General features: G+C 36.9%; 1 protein-coding gene across 1 annotated transcript in view; it reads right to left on the bottom strand.

Annotated features, from left to right (window-relative positions):
• The window catches only part of RYR2 (ryanodine receptor 2), a 634673-nt gene that overhangs the window by 265224 nt on the left and 352754 nt on the right, over nt 1–16695 (bottom strand). The window contains exon 29 of the mRNA XM_025401874.1: nt 1447–1655. Within this exon, the coding sequence (XP_025257659.1) occupies nt 1447–1655 (209 nt within the window). The remainder of the gene's footprint in view (nt 1–1446; nt 1656–16695) is intronic.

Here is a 16695-nt window from a genome sequence, read left to right as displayed (position 1 = left end):
AAAGGCATAAAACGCCCAACCCACTTACCTGGCTGTAGTGTTCGCCTTCCAACCCCACCCACCCCATGCCTGTTCCCAAATCGGGAGTATCCTTTCTCGCCTATAATTCGATTGGGAGTAAAGGTTATTTTAACTTTCCTCAGGATACTTCCCACTCTGGTTCATTACATCTGATCTTCAGGAGATATAAACCTAAAGCTGCCTTTTATCTGTTATTTTATTTTTTTAAGTTTAAAGTTTGCTAATTTTGACCCCCCAAAAAAAGTGTTAAAATTTTCTATTTGAAATTTAAAACAAAACTGGATTCAGGAAATGTGATGTTTCAGAACTAAGTGGGTCAACTGCCCTAATTTCAAGCCTAGAAAGGCTTTCCTCACAGGACATTTCACACCAAGAAGTATCCAAATGTCAAATCTCTTCATGATTGCTTATTTATTCCAATTTTATTTTTCTTAGTTAAAAAGTAGCTTTTCCCCCCTCATGTGAAAAGGAATATAAATTCACTTAAAAAATAAAAAATAAAAACAAGACTTTAAAAAATCTATGATTTTACCAATCAAAAGTGACTATTATTATCTTATTGTGGCTATAATCATATACACACTGTTATTGTTATTTTTTTGTTTGTTTTGAGACAAGGTCTCAATCTCTTGCCCAGGCTGGAGTGCAGTGGTATGATCATGGCTCACTGCAGCCTCGACCTCCTGAGCTCAAGCAATCCTCTCACCTCAGCCTCCTAAGTATTGGGTGAAACTCTGTCTCAAAAAAAAAACCAAAAAACCATGCTTGGCTAATTTAAAATTTTTTTTGTAGAGACAGGATCTTACTTTGTTGCCCAAGCTGGTCTTGCATTCCTAGCCTCAAGTGATCCCTCCGCCTCAGCCTCCCAAAGTGCTGGGATTACAGGCGCCTGGCCCACATTACTAATCAAAATATTTTACATATAAAAAAAATCTTTAAACATTTATAAATATATAAATAACAAAATAAACACCTGACCAGCTTCCACCCAACTTAATAGAAATTACTAATAATGTTGAAAATGAAAACCATTTGTGATTATAAACAACACTGCTTTAAGCATTGTAGCTATTAAATGTTTATACAAACATACCATTAATTATAGCTTAAACTCCTGACATGGAATCGCTGTATCAGTGTATATGCATTTTTCCTCTATATATGTATCTTTAACATTTTGATAGACAAAGATGATTTATCTTTTGATAACCATGGAAAAGCAATGTCTTACTTGGTGAATTTCACCATATTCATGTGTTGCGGGGACAGGTTTTGAGACTACGAGGACAAAAGCTTTTCTATGAAATATTTTTTCCATGTTTGTGCTGTGGAAAATACTGGTATTGTGATGCTACCAAGAGGAACAGCAGAGGAGACAAGCCTCCAGCATGCACAGATGACTGGTACAGGGCAAAGTCCACTCACCTTGAAGCCATCAAAGGCAAAGGCACGTTCATCCGAGCCGAGCTCCTGATCCGGTTGACAACCAGGCCGACTCCAACCAACTCTCATGTCTCCAGCAGTGACCGTCTCAAATTCAAAATACCACCGTCCCGCCTTCACTGCGTAAGTCTTCTCAGCACGGAAGATTCGGAACCTTTCCCCAGTGCCGCTGCACACTTCGGCTCTGGCTGCTGGGAAATGGACAGAGATTTCTGGTAGTCATTGCATGGGGAAGTGAAAGAGAAGGAAAGATAACAGAAATAACAGAAGGAAAGATACACCATGACTTTAGTAACTCAACCTTCTGGGATGATGATAATGATACCTTCTTATCTTCTTTCCCATTTTACCAACTGCTTTCTTATCTAGGACCAGCCACTGTCAGACCAGCTGGGTGAAGTGGAAAGCGCCAGGGCTTGTGCTGAGAGACTGGGGAATGAGCCTCAGTAATGCTGCCAGGGTTGGTGGCGTTCCCTCCGTCAGCCTCATTTTCAGGAGGGAACAACCTTTCTGTAGAACAAAACCCAAAAGTGCCTTGGTGCTTTGGTTGTGGAGGAAGAGATGGCAAGAAGACAATAAGAAAAAAGATCTGAACTGCTCTGCATAAGAAATGAATAGACATTTATGGGTGAGAGAGAAGAGGGAAGATGAAGCAAGGAAGAGAAAAGAAACAGAAATAAGGGAAAGTTGTAAACAGTGGAGAAAAGTAACAATAGTATCAATAGTAAAAATTTCCCTACAGGATGGTGATGGCTAAGGAACTCAAATGTGATGCAAAATTTTTCCATTCTCGCGTACATCTTCACTGTGATCTGCTATACACACAAATGCCGTATTTAAAAGATCTAGGGGAAAAAATAAAAAGGTCAGCATCCAACATTAGGACCAGTGTGATGCAAAAGGGGGCAAAGTATCTGTAGGAAAGGAGATGCAGGTGAGACTGAGAGAGACAGAGGGGGAAGCCTCAGACTGAGGAACCCAGAGCCAGAATGACGATGAGAAGGTAGGTCCCTCTGAAATCACAGGAGAGCGGAATGAGTGTTCATTGAATTGATATCTCAAAGAAGGTGGTCACCTCAGCTAAGATCTGAGTTAGATGCAGAGGAGGAAAGTTCAAACTTGACCAACATCACCCAACTAAAAATGGTGGAATTCGGGAGCTGCTTCATGTTACAGCCCCTCTTCTTCCTACTTTGCCTCCAATAGCTGGGACACAGTTACTAGGTACTGGTAAAATGCTAGTTCTCAGCCAAGTATGGTGGCTCACAGCTGTAGTCCCACACTTTGGAAGGCCAAGGTGGGAGGATCGCTTGAGCCCAGGATTTTGAGACCTGCCTGGGCAACATAGTGGGACCCTGTCTCTATAAAGAGTTTAAAAATTTGGCCAGACATGGTAGTGCATGCCTGTAAGTCCAAGCTCCTGAAAAGGCTGATATGGAAGGATCACCTGAGCCTGGAAGGTCAACGCTGCAGTGAGCTATGGTCATGCTACTGCACTCCAGCCTGAGTGACAGAGTGAGATCCTGTCTCGGAAAAAAAAAAAAAAAAAGAAAGAAAGAAAGACAGAAACAAGTTCCTATTTGTCTCTCCTTAAGATTTCGGAAAGACCTTATGCATAATAAAAATTTAATAACAGTTCAATCATTGACTTGGCATGATCAAATTAGAACTATAAAAATAATCTATACAGGTCAGGCGCGGTGGCTCACGCCTGTAATCCCAGCACTTTGGGAAGCCGAGGTGGGCAGATCACAAGGTCAGGAGATCGAGACCATCCTGGCTAACACCGTGTAACCTCCTCTCTACTAAAGGTACAAAAAATTAGCTGGGCATGGTGCAGGTGCCTATAGTCCCAGCTACTCCGGAGGCTGAGGCAGGAGAATGGCGTGAACCCGGGAGGTGGAGCTTGCAGTGAGCCGAGATCGCGCCACAGCCTGGGCAACAGTGCATGACTCCATCTCAAAAAAAAAAAAAAAAAAAATTAATCTATATAAACACTAAAGGTTGCCAATACACATACAGCTAGGTCATATGTAACAATTTAAAATTAGATTTTTAGTGAAGACAACACAGCTGCAGTAGGAGATGGCTCCCTATCACATGGGCTTAATGAAATGATCAATAACGGCTTTTTGATAACGGTGGTGGTGATTGTTGAATGTAGAACTAACTGAACCTGCTGGCTAACCCTTCAGAAACTAGCTTAAGTCTCTGAATAAGAGAGAGAAACATCTCTGTGGGTAAGGGTAAGTTCTCATGCCTATTACTTGGTAACTAAATATGTTTTGAAAAACAGGATCGTAAACTTTGTCTTAAGAGAAAAAAATTCTATCAATTTTATGATATTTAAAGGTAGTTTGTGCTATTAAAAAAACTAAAAAAAGCCACTGGGCGAGGTGGCTCACACCTGTTATCCCAACACTGTGGGAGGCTGAGGCAGGCAAATCACTTGAGGTCAGGAGTTTGAGACCAGCCTGGCCAACATGGTGAAGCCACATCTCTACAAAAAATACAAAAATTAGCAGGGCGTGGTGGCGCGTGCCTGTAGTGCCAGCTACTTGGGAGGCTGAGCAGGAGAATCACTTGAGCCCGGGAGGCAGAGGTTGCAGGGAGCCAATATCACGCAACTACACTCTAGCCTGGGGAACAGAGCAAGACTCTGTGTCAGAAAAAAAAAAAAAAAAAAAGGAAAAAGATAAAAAGAAACTACTTCTCAGTGCTGCAATACTAAATAAACAGGAAAGTCAAATTTTTATTCAGTTAATATTTTCTCAAAAACAGATTACTGCTAAATTGTTTCCTTAAAACATGCCTGTACCCTTCCCTAAATGAATCTAAGAGATATTAAATATGAGTTATAAATTACCCAAACATTTGGAGATTATTTTTCAGGGAAGAAAAAATTATCAGGTAGTTATCCTTATTTTTAATTATGCTGATATTTACGAATAAAATACTATATTACATTCTAGTATGCATTAACAGATTTAATTCCTAATTTTCTAAATATAGAATTTAGTTTTTTTGGAAAACTAAACTACTGAAAACTCCCAGGTTCTCTTTTCTCTGCTTGGTTTCTATATCAAGACTTTACAAATATGTATAGTGTGCTCAAGTCACGCAAACTAATTTTAATATTAGCTCAAATCAAATATTTAAGAAGGCAAATTTGGTATAAAAATATAATAGATAATTTCCCCCAAAGCCCCCTACAAAATTCTCTTGGAATTAAAACATACTGCTAATCCCCTTTAGTACTATAGGGAATGAAAATAGGGGACACTATATGGAGAATATACTGCAGTAAGAACAATGCAGAATTTCTGAGTCCTAATATTCTTCTTCCTGGCCCCATTGCTGTACTATTCTTATGCCCCTTGATGATACTCAACCTAAACTTGAAACAAACATGTGGTTCACAGACACTATCATACAAGGGACTTCACACACAAAAAAAGTACTCTCCTTTTTCTTTTTTAATCTCTGTGGATTTTCCTATTTGTTTTTGTTTTCTTGTTTTTTGGTTTTTTTTTTTTTTTTTGGAAACAGAGTTTTGCTCTTGTTGCCCAGGCTGGAGTGCAATGGCACCATCTCGGCTTATTGCAACTTCTGCCTCCTGGGTTCAAGCAATTCCCCTGCCTCAGTTTCCTGAGTAGCTGTGGTTACATCCATGCCCGGCTAGTTTTTTTGTATTTTCAGCAGAGATGGGGTTTCACCATGTTGGTCAGGCTGGTCTCAAACTCCTGACCTCAGTTGATCCACCAGCCTCAGTCTCCCAAAGTGCTGGGATTACAGGCGTGAGCCACCGTGCCCGGTCCCATAGTACATATTTCTTAAGTTAGTTGAGGGTAGCCTGCAACCACTTTTTAAAGAAGCAACAGTTCAACATTATACCTCTTGCTAAAATACTAACACAAAGTGAAATCTGGGTTTGTAGGAGTCTTTTTAAAAAAGATCCAGGCAATCTGTAACAAAATCATTTTGCACACCTTGTAGCATCAAGCACCCGAGGCACAAAGTAAGCGCTCCATATATACCTGCCAAACTGTATCTAGAAACAAAGACTCTTCTGGGCTCCGGATATAGGAGCCCAGATAAATACCCGGACAGGGGAGCATCCTGTCAAAGGCACAGAACTCTCCCCCAAACACCCTCATGCTTTGCTCCATTTTAAACATGATAGATTTATATGTTTGGTAGGCAATCACAACTCATGTAAGTGTGTTATACAAGTGATTTTTATACTGTTATAATGAAAATAATAATGGACATTTAAAAATGAATAGTTGGGAGACATAATCCTGTCATACATTATGAAGTCTGTTGGTATTCAAAGTAGAAACAATTCAGGAATTATATTATTAACAAACACCTCAAGATTAAGGCCAAAGACTGAGAAAAGTCCCAGTACCTCTCAGGCATGACACACCACCAATGACCTAACTAGGGCCTAAAAAGGCCTAAAGTAACCATACACTCTGCTCTCCAAACAAGAGAGCTAAAAAAATATATGCCACTAGAGGGCAGGCAAGATCTAACTATACATTAAAATCATAAATTACAAGAAGATATAAGGAAAAGCTAAAATTTTATACATATCTAGAATCTTTTAGGACTAATGATAATACTTTTTAAAATTATTGGTATTAATCAGCCATCCTTTCAACATTCTGGTATTATTTTGGATAAAGCAATTCAAATCTTGATTAAACCTTGTAGTAAATAAGAATAAATTCTATTTTCACATGCTTTAAAATATTATTGACAACAATACTCCAAAGATACTACAACTCAAATACAGAGTTCACATTTTATCTGCAATACGTAAGCATTCTCCTAAGAGAAAATAAATTATAATTCTGATTAATTACATAAGGCTTGATTCAACTTTTTATGCCCTTGACTTTTTTTAAATGTCAGCAACAGCAGTATAGACTATTATAAATTCATGTTTTTAATCTCATCTTAGTGATAATCAGACTGATTTTGCTTTATGCTATAAAATCTCTCAACATCTTTTATTTTTTATTCCCACCATCCTTGTTCAAAAAAACAATTTTTCTAAAGCCTCCCAACTGGTCTATCTCCAAGCACTGCCCCCTCCAATCTGTCCCTTCCCACTGTTGCCATAGTTATATTGCTATTGTAAACTGTTATCACACATCAAGCTCTTGCTTTAAAACTTCCTGGGGCTGGTACTCTTTATACAAATTTATCCACATTTCTTAGCTGAGTTTGCAAGATATTCCATATTTTATCCTAATCCTTCTACCTTCATCTATGTCTGTTCTCTCTCCCATCTGTACCCTATATTTTATCCTAAGTGGACCATCTACCCTTCCTCAACTCTTTCTATACTTAATCACATCAGATGTACTTTCTTTCTAGTACCAATAGCCTTTCTGACACTAATCTCTACTTGTTGAAATTTTGATCCTTTCAACATCTAACTCTGAAGACATTTTCTCCCTTTACTGATTCCCGATCCTTTCAACATCTAACTCTGAAGATGTGTCTCCCTTTACTGATTCCTCCCATTGGAAAATTAATCTTTCTTCTTATGTCTTTTCCATACAGATCACCTGCATCCTTACTATGAAGCATGCTGTTATATTTTGGCATATAGTGAACAATAAACATAATCTCAGCTTCTACTGTAGAATATGCCACTCTATTCTCGTTGCTCACTGTTCACATAACTTTAGTAAAATCAAACTTTGTCAAACAACTGTCAGTGGCTCTGTCTCTAAATTCTTAAAATACAGAGATTGTGTGATCCCTATTTTTTCCTTCTTGTTTTCTCATTTTCTTATACATTCACTCTTCAAACTCATTGGATTCCTTCATTCTTCCCTTCCTTACCTATATAACTTTCCATACTTTCTTGCCCTTATTAGCTTTTCCCCTACTTGCTCTGTTAACCCCAATTACTGTCCAATTTCGCTACCTTCACTGAGAACATCTGTACCTGCTCTGCTGAGTTTGCCAGAAAACACATGCACAGAACAGACTGGCACCACCAACTCACAGTCTCTAACCTCAACGGGACCATCAATGTTTCTCCACAATGTGTTTATCTGTTTGTAGCTTGCTCTCTGTTCCATCCCACAAAACAGCAATTTTTAATCTTTATTGCTGAGTGACATCAGCAGAAATGGTAGAGAAAGAACGTCCAAAAACCCTCTTCTCCACAAAATTAATGAGAACACTGGCAAAAAATTATGTAAATGAAATTTTTCATAGCTCTGGAAATTAAAGGCTAGCAAAAGCCAGGGAGTGTTTATTTGACAAAATTGTCCAAATGTTGGTAAGAACAGCAAACTAGTGATGTTTTAATTTGCTCCTGCCCCATCACACCCTCTCTCTAATTCCAAGGCATATTGAAAACCAACAGCCCCTCAATCATAGTGAAAATCAGCCACCCACAAGCCCTTGTAGTGGGCAGAACAGAGCTGGAGTTCATCCAAAGCCCAGTTCCCAGATAACTGTCATTATGTTCCCTTTTCTGGAAAATTCCATTGGTAAGATTTGTCTTTAATCCACTTGACCTAAAGCTTGCCCAGTGCAAATAGTCATGTCTCCAAGGACATTTGTTGAAAATCATCTGAGGCAGTTTGTTAGCCTTGCAGCTCTGTGAGGCAGCAATAACAGTTGAGGCAAACAACAACTGACCAAAAGGTTTGAAAGGAAAAGCTGGGGAATGAAATATTCATAGTGGGATGTGAGAAGCTCCAACATATTCCTGGGACTCTGGAAGGCCATGCTCATTCCCAGGGCTGTGCATGTATTCAGGAAAAACCTGAAAAAGCTTACACCTCTGAAAGACCTTGAGGCTCTGCACATGCAGTAAGAGAAGGCTAATGTGAAATTGTGAATTGCCTGGTTGAGTGTTGAAGGCATGTGCCAACATGCTCACATCACATTGCCTTTCCTTCGGTAAAGACTGGGAGACCTATCGATCCTAGGCATTTAAAGAAGTCTCTGTCCTACCATTAGCTGACCACGAAGCTAATGAAACTGAGACTTCAGTGGCCACCCATGACAGGCAACATAGTCTCTACTAAACTAGTTTAGAAAAATTACTAAGGAAACAAACAACCATGACAATAAGCGCAACAACAAAATCTGAAATAGGGGTGAATACAGAGTTGCCAGATTACATTGTTTAAAATGTTCAATTTTTCACAAAAATTGTGAGACACGCAAAAAGACAAGAAAGTACGTCCCATACATAAAGGGGGAAAAAGCAGTCAACAGAAATTATTCTTCAGGAGGCCGAGATGTTGGGCTTATTAGACAAAGACTAAGTTAGGTATCTTAAATCTGTTCAAAGAACTAAATAAAACCATGTATAAGGAGCTAAATAAAAGTATGAGGCCGGGCACAGTGTCTCATGCCTGTAATCCCAGCACTGTGGGAGGCCGAGGCAGGTGGATCACCTGAGGTCAGAAGTTCAAGACCAGCCTGACCAACATGGTAAAACCCCGTACCTACTAAAAGTACAAAATTAGCCAGGCATGGTGGTGATCCATTTCTGTTCTGCCCACTCCAGGGGCGTGTGGGTGGCTGATTTTCACTACGATTGAGGGGCTGTTGGTTTTCAATGTGCCAAGGAATTAGAGAGAGGGTGATGGGGAAGGAGCAAATTAAAACATCACTAGTTGCTGTTCTTACCAACATTTGGACATTTTTATCAAATAAACACTCCCTGGACTTTGGCCAGTCTTTAATTTCCAGAGCTATGAAAAATTTTATTTGCATATTTTTTTTGCCAGTGTTCTTATTATCCCAGCTACGTGGGCGGCTGAGGCAGGAGATTTACTTGAACCCGGGAGGTGGAGGGTGCAGTGAGATGAGATCACGCCATTGCACTCCAGCCTGGGCAACAAGAGCAAAATTCCATCTCAAAAAAAAAAAAAAGTGAAAAATCATGCTTCACCAAATAGCATCAATATCAATAAAGAGGCAAATTATAAAAAAGAACCAAAATTTCTGGAGTTGAAAAGCACAGTACCTGAAATTAAATATACACCAGAGGGCTCAACAACAGAGTTGCACTGACAAGAGTCAATGAACTTAGAGATAAGTCCATTAGTCAAGTATGAAAAACAGAAAAAGAAATGAAGAAAGATAAGGAGAGTTTCAGAGGCCTAAGGGATACACTCAACCGTACCAACATACACATAATGAAAGTCACAGACTGTAAGGAGAGACAGAAAAGAAAGAATGAATAAATAATGGCCAGAAGCTTCCCAAATTTAATGGAAAACATTCATTTATACATCTAAGAAGTACAATAAACTTTGGGGATAAATTCAAAGAAATTAAAACTAGACACATCATAATCAAACCGTTCAAATCCAAAAACACAGAGAGAATCCTGAAAACAGTGAGAAGCAACTCATCACATAGAAGGGACCATCCAAAAGACTGATGTCAATGTCTCATCAGAAAACATAAAGACCAGAAGGCAGTGGGATGACATATTTGAGTACTAAAAGAAAAAATAATTGTCAGCTGAGAATTCTATACCCAACACATCTTTATTGCTCTCTTCAAGACTTCTAATCCAGTCCAGCCTTCCCTGACTTCTACTCCTTAGGAAAATAAATTCATTTTCTATTTCAACCTGAAGACAATAATTGTACAGTAGACTGCCCTCAGCTTCCTTCTGATTTTCCCTGTACACAGGTTTTTGCATCGTCTTCAATCTTTACTTCTTTCCTACTAACCTCAGGGGAACAAGTGGTGTTCTTCCTTTTATATGAGGCCAATCCCTTGACCTGTGTTCTGAATTTCATTCCCTTCAACATTCTCAGAGACCACAGCTCATCAAGCTCCTCTTACTTTATTTTCAACTTCTCTCTCTCCCTTGGTGTAAAAATGTCCAAATTTCTTTCATTTAAAAAATGAAATCTTTAACCCTCTGCTTCTTTCTAGTAATAGTCTCACGTTTGTATTTATATATGTAATTGAATCCTGGTATATTTGTTGAATTGTCTCACATGCACCTCAAACTTAAGATGTTTACAATAAAACTCAGAATCTTCCCACTACTCCATGTCCATCTGCTCCAGTTCCTGTGTTCCCAACCAATGTGTATGTAGTTAACATCTATCAATCCAGAAGCTATCTCAGATGCCTCCTTCGTCCTTCTGCTGATTCTACTTCTAAATGCCAAATATATTTTTCTGTTCACAGTATTCCCAAAGCTAAGGCCTCCAACACTCTTCATCTATACTTCTTTTTTAGTCCCCAAACTGCTGTCCTCATCTCCAGTTTTGTTTATATTCAGCCTTTTTCCTAAAGAGCCACTAGAATCATTCTTTAATTAAAAAAACAATCTGTTTCAACTCCTGCCTCCTCTATTTGATCTACTGCCACTTTTCTAACTCCACTCTACATCTGGTCATGCGAAGCTCTCTGAGATTCCCACTTGCAATCCTCCTTGTGTCTCTAAGCCTTACATATACTATCCTCTCTGCCTGAAATGCATGAACCCAATTGACTTAGCTGTACCTACTTTGGTGGTTTTAAAATATGTCCACAAATATGTTAGTACACCTCCATTCAAAAAGTGTGGGCTTCATTTAGTGGTTCAGTTCTAACAAACAGAATATAATAGAAGTAAGTGTAACAAGCATTGCAGCATCCTCCATGTACTCACTCTTCGATTTTTCATTCTGGGGGGAGTCAGCTTCCATGTGAAGGCACTCGAGCATCTCTATGAAGAGCTCTGTGTGGCAAGGCTGCGCCCATCTGGCTGTGTCTTCTGCCAACAGCCAGAGAGGAAGCGAGTTCTTTAGTCAACAGTTATGCAAGTGAGCTGTCTTAGTATTCAGTGTTCCAGCTCCAGGGAAGACTTCAGATGACTTAAGCCCTGGCCAACTTAATAGCAACCTCAGAGAGACTATGATCCAGAAGCAGAAGCACCTGTCACTCACATTCATGAACCACAAAAACTTTGAGATAACAAATGTTTCAAATGTTTGTTATTTTTTAGCCACTGAGGGGTGTTTTTTTTTTTTTTTTTTTTTTTTTGGTGGGAGGGAAAGGAGCAGTTTGCTGTATAGAAATAGGTAACTAATATACCTCCTCTTTAAAGATTTCCCTCATATCACCAAGCTGAGTTAAACTCTCTGTATTACGACTGTTGGGCTTAACACTTACATTGTATGGTAGTGGTGGCAATTTAGTCTATTTTCCCTGTCTACATTGAGAGCTACATAAGACAAAAACTCTTATTCATCTTTGAATTCCCAGAAGTAGGCACAGTAGATGTTCCATATCTATGTATTAAAATAAAATAGAGTGGCCAGGAGCGGTGGCTCACGCCTGTAATCCCAGCACTTTGGGAGGCCGAGGAGGGTGGATCACAACGTAGGAGTTCAAGACCAGCCTGTCCAATATGGTGAAACCCTGCCTCTACTAAAAAAAAAAAAAAAAAAATTAGCCGGACATGGTTGCAAGCGCATGTAGTCCCAGTTACTCGGGAGGCTAAGGCAGGGAAAATCACCTGAACCGGGGAGGCAGAGGTTGCAGTGAGCTGAGATTGCACCACTGCACTCTAGCCTGGGAGACAGAGTGAGACTGTGTCTCAAAAAATAATACTAATAAAATTTTAAAAATGGAAATTAGAAGAATTGCAAATATGGAAGTAAAATGAAGTGCAGCATATATTTTATAAATATAAGCTCCTTTTCTTTCTTCTTAAAATTCACACAATTCAGAAGAAAGTAGGTACCCATAAGGTAGCTTATGTTGTCGACAACGATGTTAGGAAGATGAAATTATTAACATGTAGTAGCTACAAATAGTATAAAACACTGTATGTCATCAGAATAACATCTCAACATTTTACTTATCTGGCATCATTCTGGAGTAAAGTTATCTCTAAAAGCAAATGTGTCATGTGTCACTGAATATAGTTTATGCCTTTAAGTGACAATACCTTTATAACCATCATTGATTTTTTTCTGTCTGGCATTGTAATGCATATTTCTATGTACAGGGGAAAATGTACTCCTTTTCTTGGATACTGGCCATAATTAACTCTTTTCTTGAAGACTCAAGGTTATAATTTCTCTGAGCTGTAGTGTTTTCTCTTATTTTTAGTTATTATCTATAACTTTAGATATTTATTATTATCTTAAGTTATTATCTATAAGTTTAGAATTGAGTCAACCAGACTTAGGCATTCTCTCTTTGTAATTTTCAATGAGTATCAGGAAAGCAATGTGAGAGTTCCTTCTAAATGTAGAGTAAATAACTTTCAAAATGTTTGATATTAAGCAGAGCGGGGTAGCGGAAGGAAAACGGGTAATTATATCCCTATTAAGACTATGGATACCAAAAATATAAATATTCATGTATAAAGTAATGAAAACCTAGGGAAATCAAATGATTGATGTGTCAGACTATAAAACCATGTGTGAGTTTTTCCCCCCAAATTTTATCATTATCATTATATAAGTATCTTTCCAACCTAAAAATATATTGACTGTCATCACTGCTACCTACATCCTCCACGGATGCACAATGTTAAAGATTTATAAAGTTAGAGGGAAGCTCAAGAACTCTTTGATTATTACACCCTTCTTTTGCCTAAAGAGAGTGGTTGAATCAAATATTTGAAAGTATGCAAAAACACTATTGGAAATACTATATCATCACAAGGCAATGTTAGTGAATATTTGTATGCCTGATATATACATTTGTTCATTAGAAAGTACATTTCATAGGTCATTTCAAAGCTGTGAAACCAGGATCTCTTGACACTGTGATTGAACATTGACATTCTCCATAGGATGCCATAGTCCTACTTAATAATGCTGTGCCCTCCTAAGGTAACATAAGACGTAGTCACGCATAACCACTGCAGATCACTCATAATAATCCATGATTGGTCATATGGAGAGACAAATACATGTCTGAAATTTTAACCAAAACAAAAATACATTTAAGATCAATTAACCTTTGAAAAGATTGATAAAATAAGTTCATCCCTTAGAGGAGTGTTCATGATAAAAAGAGAGAAAATGTCAACTATCGATATCAGGAATGAAAAGGGGGATATCATTAAAGATCCTACAGACATTAAAAGAATAATAAGAGCACATTAGTGCAATTTTATGCCTATATATGGCAACTTAAATTAAATGAACTAATTTACTGAAAAATGTAATTTATCAAAACTGACACAGGAATAAATAGAAACTCTAAATAGCTCTCAAGGTATTAAATACATTGAATTCATAATAAAATACTTTCCTATAGGATAAAACTCTAGGCTCATGCTTTCGATGATAAATTCTATCAAATATTTGAAAAAGAAATAATATAGAATTAACACAAATTCTTTCAGAAAACAGGAGAGAAAATTTCCTACTTAGGAAGCTATCTTTACATCGATATCAAAATCTAACAAAGATATTATAAGAAAAAAATTATACAGCAGTGTATTGTCCATAAACTTAATTACAAAAGTCCTAAGCAAAATATTAACAAATAGAATACAGCTCTGTGTAAAAAAGGACAATGCACCATGACTGAGGAGAGATGTCCTAGAAATAGAAAACTGGTTTAACATTTGAAAATCACTTGGAAGTCATGATATCCACAGAATAAAGGAGAAAAATACATAATCTGTTCAATAAATAGAGAAAAAAGCACTTGACAAAATTCAAGACCCTATTTATGATAAAATCACCCACAAACGAAGAATAGAAGGGAATCTCTTCAATGTGATAAAGGATATCTATTAAAAGCTATACTTAACATTACACTTAACGGTGAAACATCAGAACTTCCCCCCATAAGGCAGAATAACCTCTCTTACCATTTCTATTCAACAGTGTTCTGAATTCTTTACCTGTTCAATAAATCAAGAAGCAAAAAAGCTATAACAATTGTAAAAGAAAAAGTGAGGTTTAGTTTTTGCAGACCTCATGATTATGTATACAGAAAATCCCACTGAATTCACACACACACAAAAAAATAGAACTGACATATAAATTTAGCCAAATCACAGGATATAAGGTCAATATGCAAATATCAATTATATATCTCATATTCATGTACATTTGGGAAATGACATAAACTTTAAACAAATTTCATGTAATATTATCAAAAACATCAGATAAATCTAATAATGTGTAAGACCTCTACTCTGAAAACTGCAAAGCAATGCTAAGAGAAACTAAAGAGGATGAAAATAAATGGACAAATGTACCATGTTCATGAATCAGTTAACTAAATCTGGCTAAAATATCAATTCTTCCGAAACCAACCTATGAATTCAACTGTAATCCCATCCAAATTAAATTAACAAGTTGAATCTAAATGTATGTAGAAATGCAAAAGAAGAATTAAAAAAAACTTTATAAAAGATGAAAGTTGGAAGACTTTCCTTACCTGATTTTAAGATTTATTTTGTGATAAAAATGAAGACAATGGAATATTAGCTTAAGGACAGACACACAGATCAATGGAACAGAATATACAGTCCAGAAATAGACTGACTTATGTGTTCAATAGATTTTGACTAAGATGCCAAGGTAATTTAATTTGCTAAGAATAATCGTTCCAACAAATGGTGCTGGGACAGTTGGATATTCATCTGTACAAAAAATGAACCTTGATCTTAACCTTACCTCATACACAAAAGCTAACTCACTTTAGATCATAGACCTGCAAGTAAAAGCTAAAATAATAAAACTCTGGGAGGAAACATAAGAGAAAATATTTTTGTTTATGCATAGGCAAAGATGTCCTAGGACATAAAACCCCCAACTGTAAAGGAAAAGAAATCATAAATGGACTTCAAATTAAGAATGCCTGCTCTTTGAAAGACCTCATTAAGAAAATGAAAAAGCAACCTACAAATGGAAGAAAATCTTTCCATACCTGGCATGGTTCTTCTATCCAAAATACACTTTTAAAAATGCAATTCAGTAAAAAGGCCAACACAAATTAGAAAATATGCCTCAGCAATTATACTCTTAGGTATTTAGCCTAAGAGAAATGAAAGATTAATTATATACCAAGATTTGTACATGAATATTCATAGCAGCCTTATTCATAATCACCTACAATTGGAAACAACCCAAATCATCCATCTATAGGAGAATGGATAAACAAAGGGTAAATTATTACTATTAAGGAATGCCACTGAGCAATACATTTTGTGATATACATGAAACATGCAAGATCATAAAAGCGTTACGTTGAACAAAAGAAACTAGATATAAAAAATACATGCTAGAGTGATTATAATTATAACGTCTACTTTTATAGGTTACATTTCTATTTCTATTTGCTATAACTTAATGTGTAATGATAGAACTTACAAAGTTGTTACTTTGTTGGGAACACAATGAAACTTTCTGGAAGGAAGAAAACATTGGAGGTGTTTTTGGTAGAGGTTCCTTTTGTTTCTACAATTGACGAAATTTACCAAACAGAACACTTTTGATGTGTACATTTTATTGTATATAAGTTCTATTTCAATTTAAAAACATAATTATTTAGAACCAATTAACTTTCAGGGTGTATTCTATATCAGAGAATTATAGAAGTCTTTCTGATTGCCAATTTTTGCCTCACAAGCCTTTTATTGTTTACTTTCTTCCCAGTGGTTACATGGACTATATACTCTTTGAGACAGGAATCTTCTTGGTATTTTGCACACCTAACAGCATCTGATTCATAACGAGTGTACCACATCTCTGTTGTTATAAAGCTAACCTCAAGATAGATATTATGTTAGCATTATGGATATTATTATTATTGTTAACAAGTGGATATGTCATTTAATTTGCAGCCAATATAAGAGTCCAGTAACTGATAAGATCTGTCAAGATGTTAAGCATGTATTTGCTCAATTCAAAGGACTAAAATATGTCAGGATGCCTATGATTAGGATCCTACATCTACCACTTTAAATAGGAAGACACAGAAGTCCCTGAATCTGAGGTTCCTTATCTATAAAATGAGCATAATACAAGTATCGCCCTCATAAGAGTTACTGTGAGGATTAAATAATAATTGTAAAAGTCTTAGAAACACTTATATAGCTAATATATAAATATTAACTATCATTATTATTTAAGATCCACTTTTATGTACGGGTAATGCACTGAAAATATGAGCCACTGGAATACATTTGGAATACATTTTTAAAACTTTCCATCAACAATTATAGGCACTATGATGAAGCACACAACCCTCATT

This window comes from Theropithecus gelada, chromosome 1 (assembly GCF_003255815.1).
Source record: "Theropithecus gelada isolate Dixy chromosome 1, Tgel_1.0, whole genome shotgun sequence".
Lineage (NCBI taxonomy): Eukaryota > Metazoa > Chordata > Mammalia > Primates > Cercopithecidae > Theropithecus > Theropithecus gelada.
This window is presented reverse-complemented; position numbering and strand designations above follow the sequence as displayed.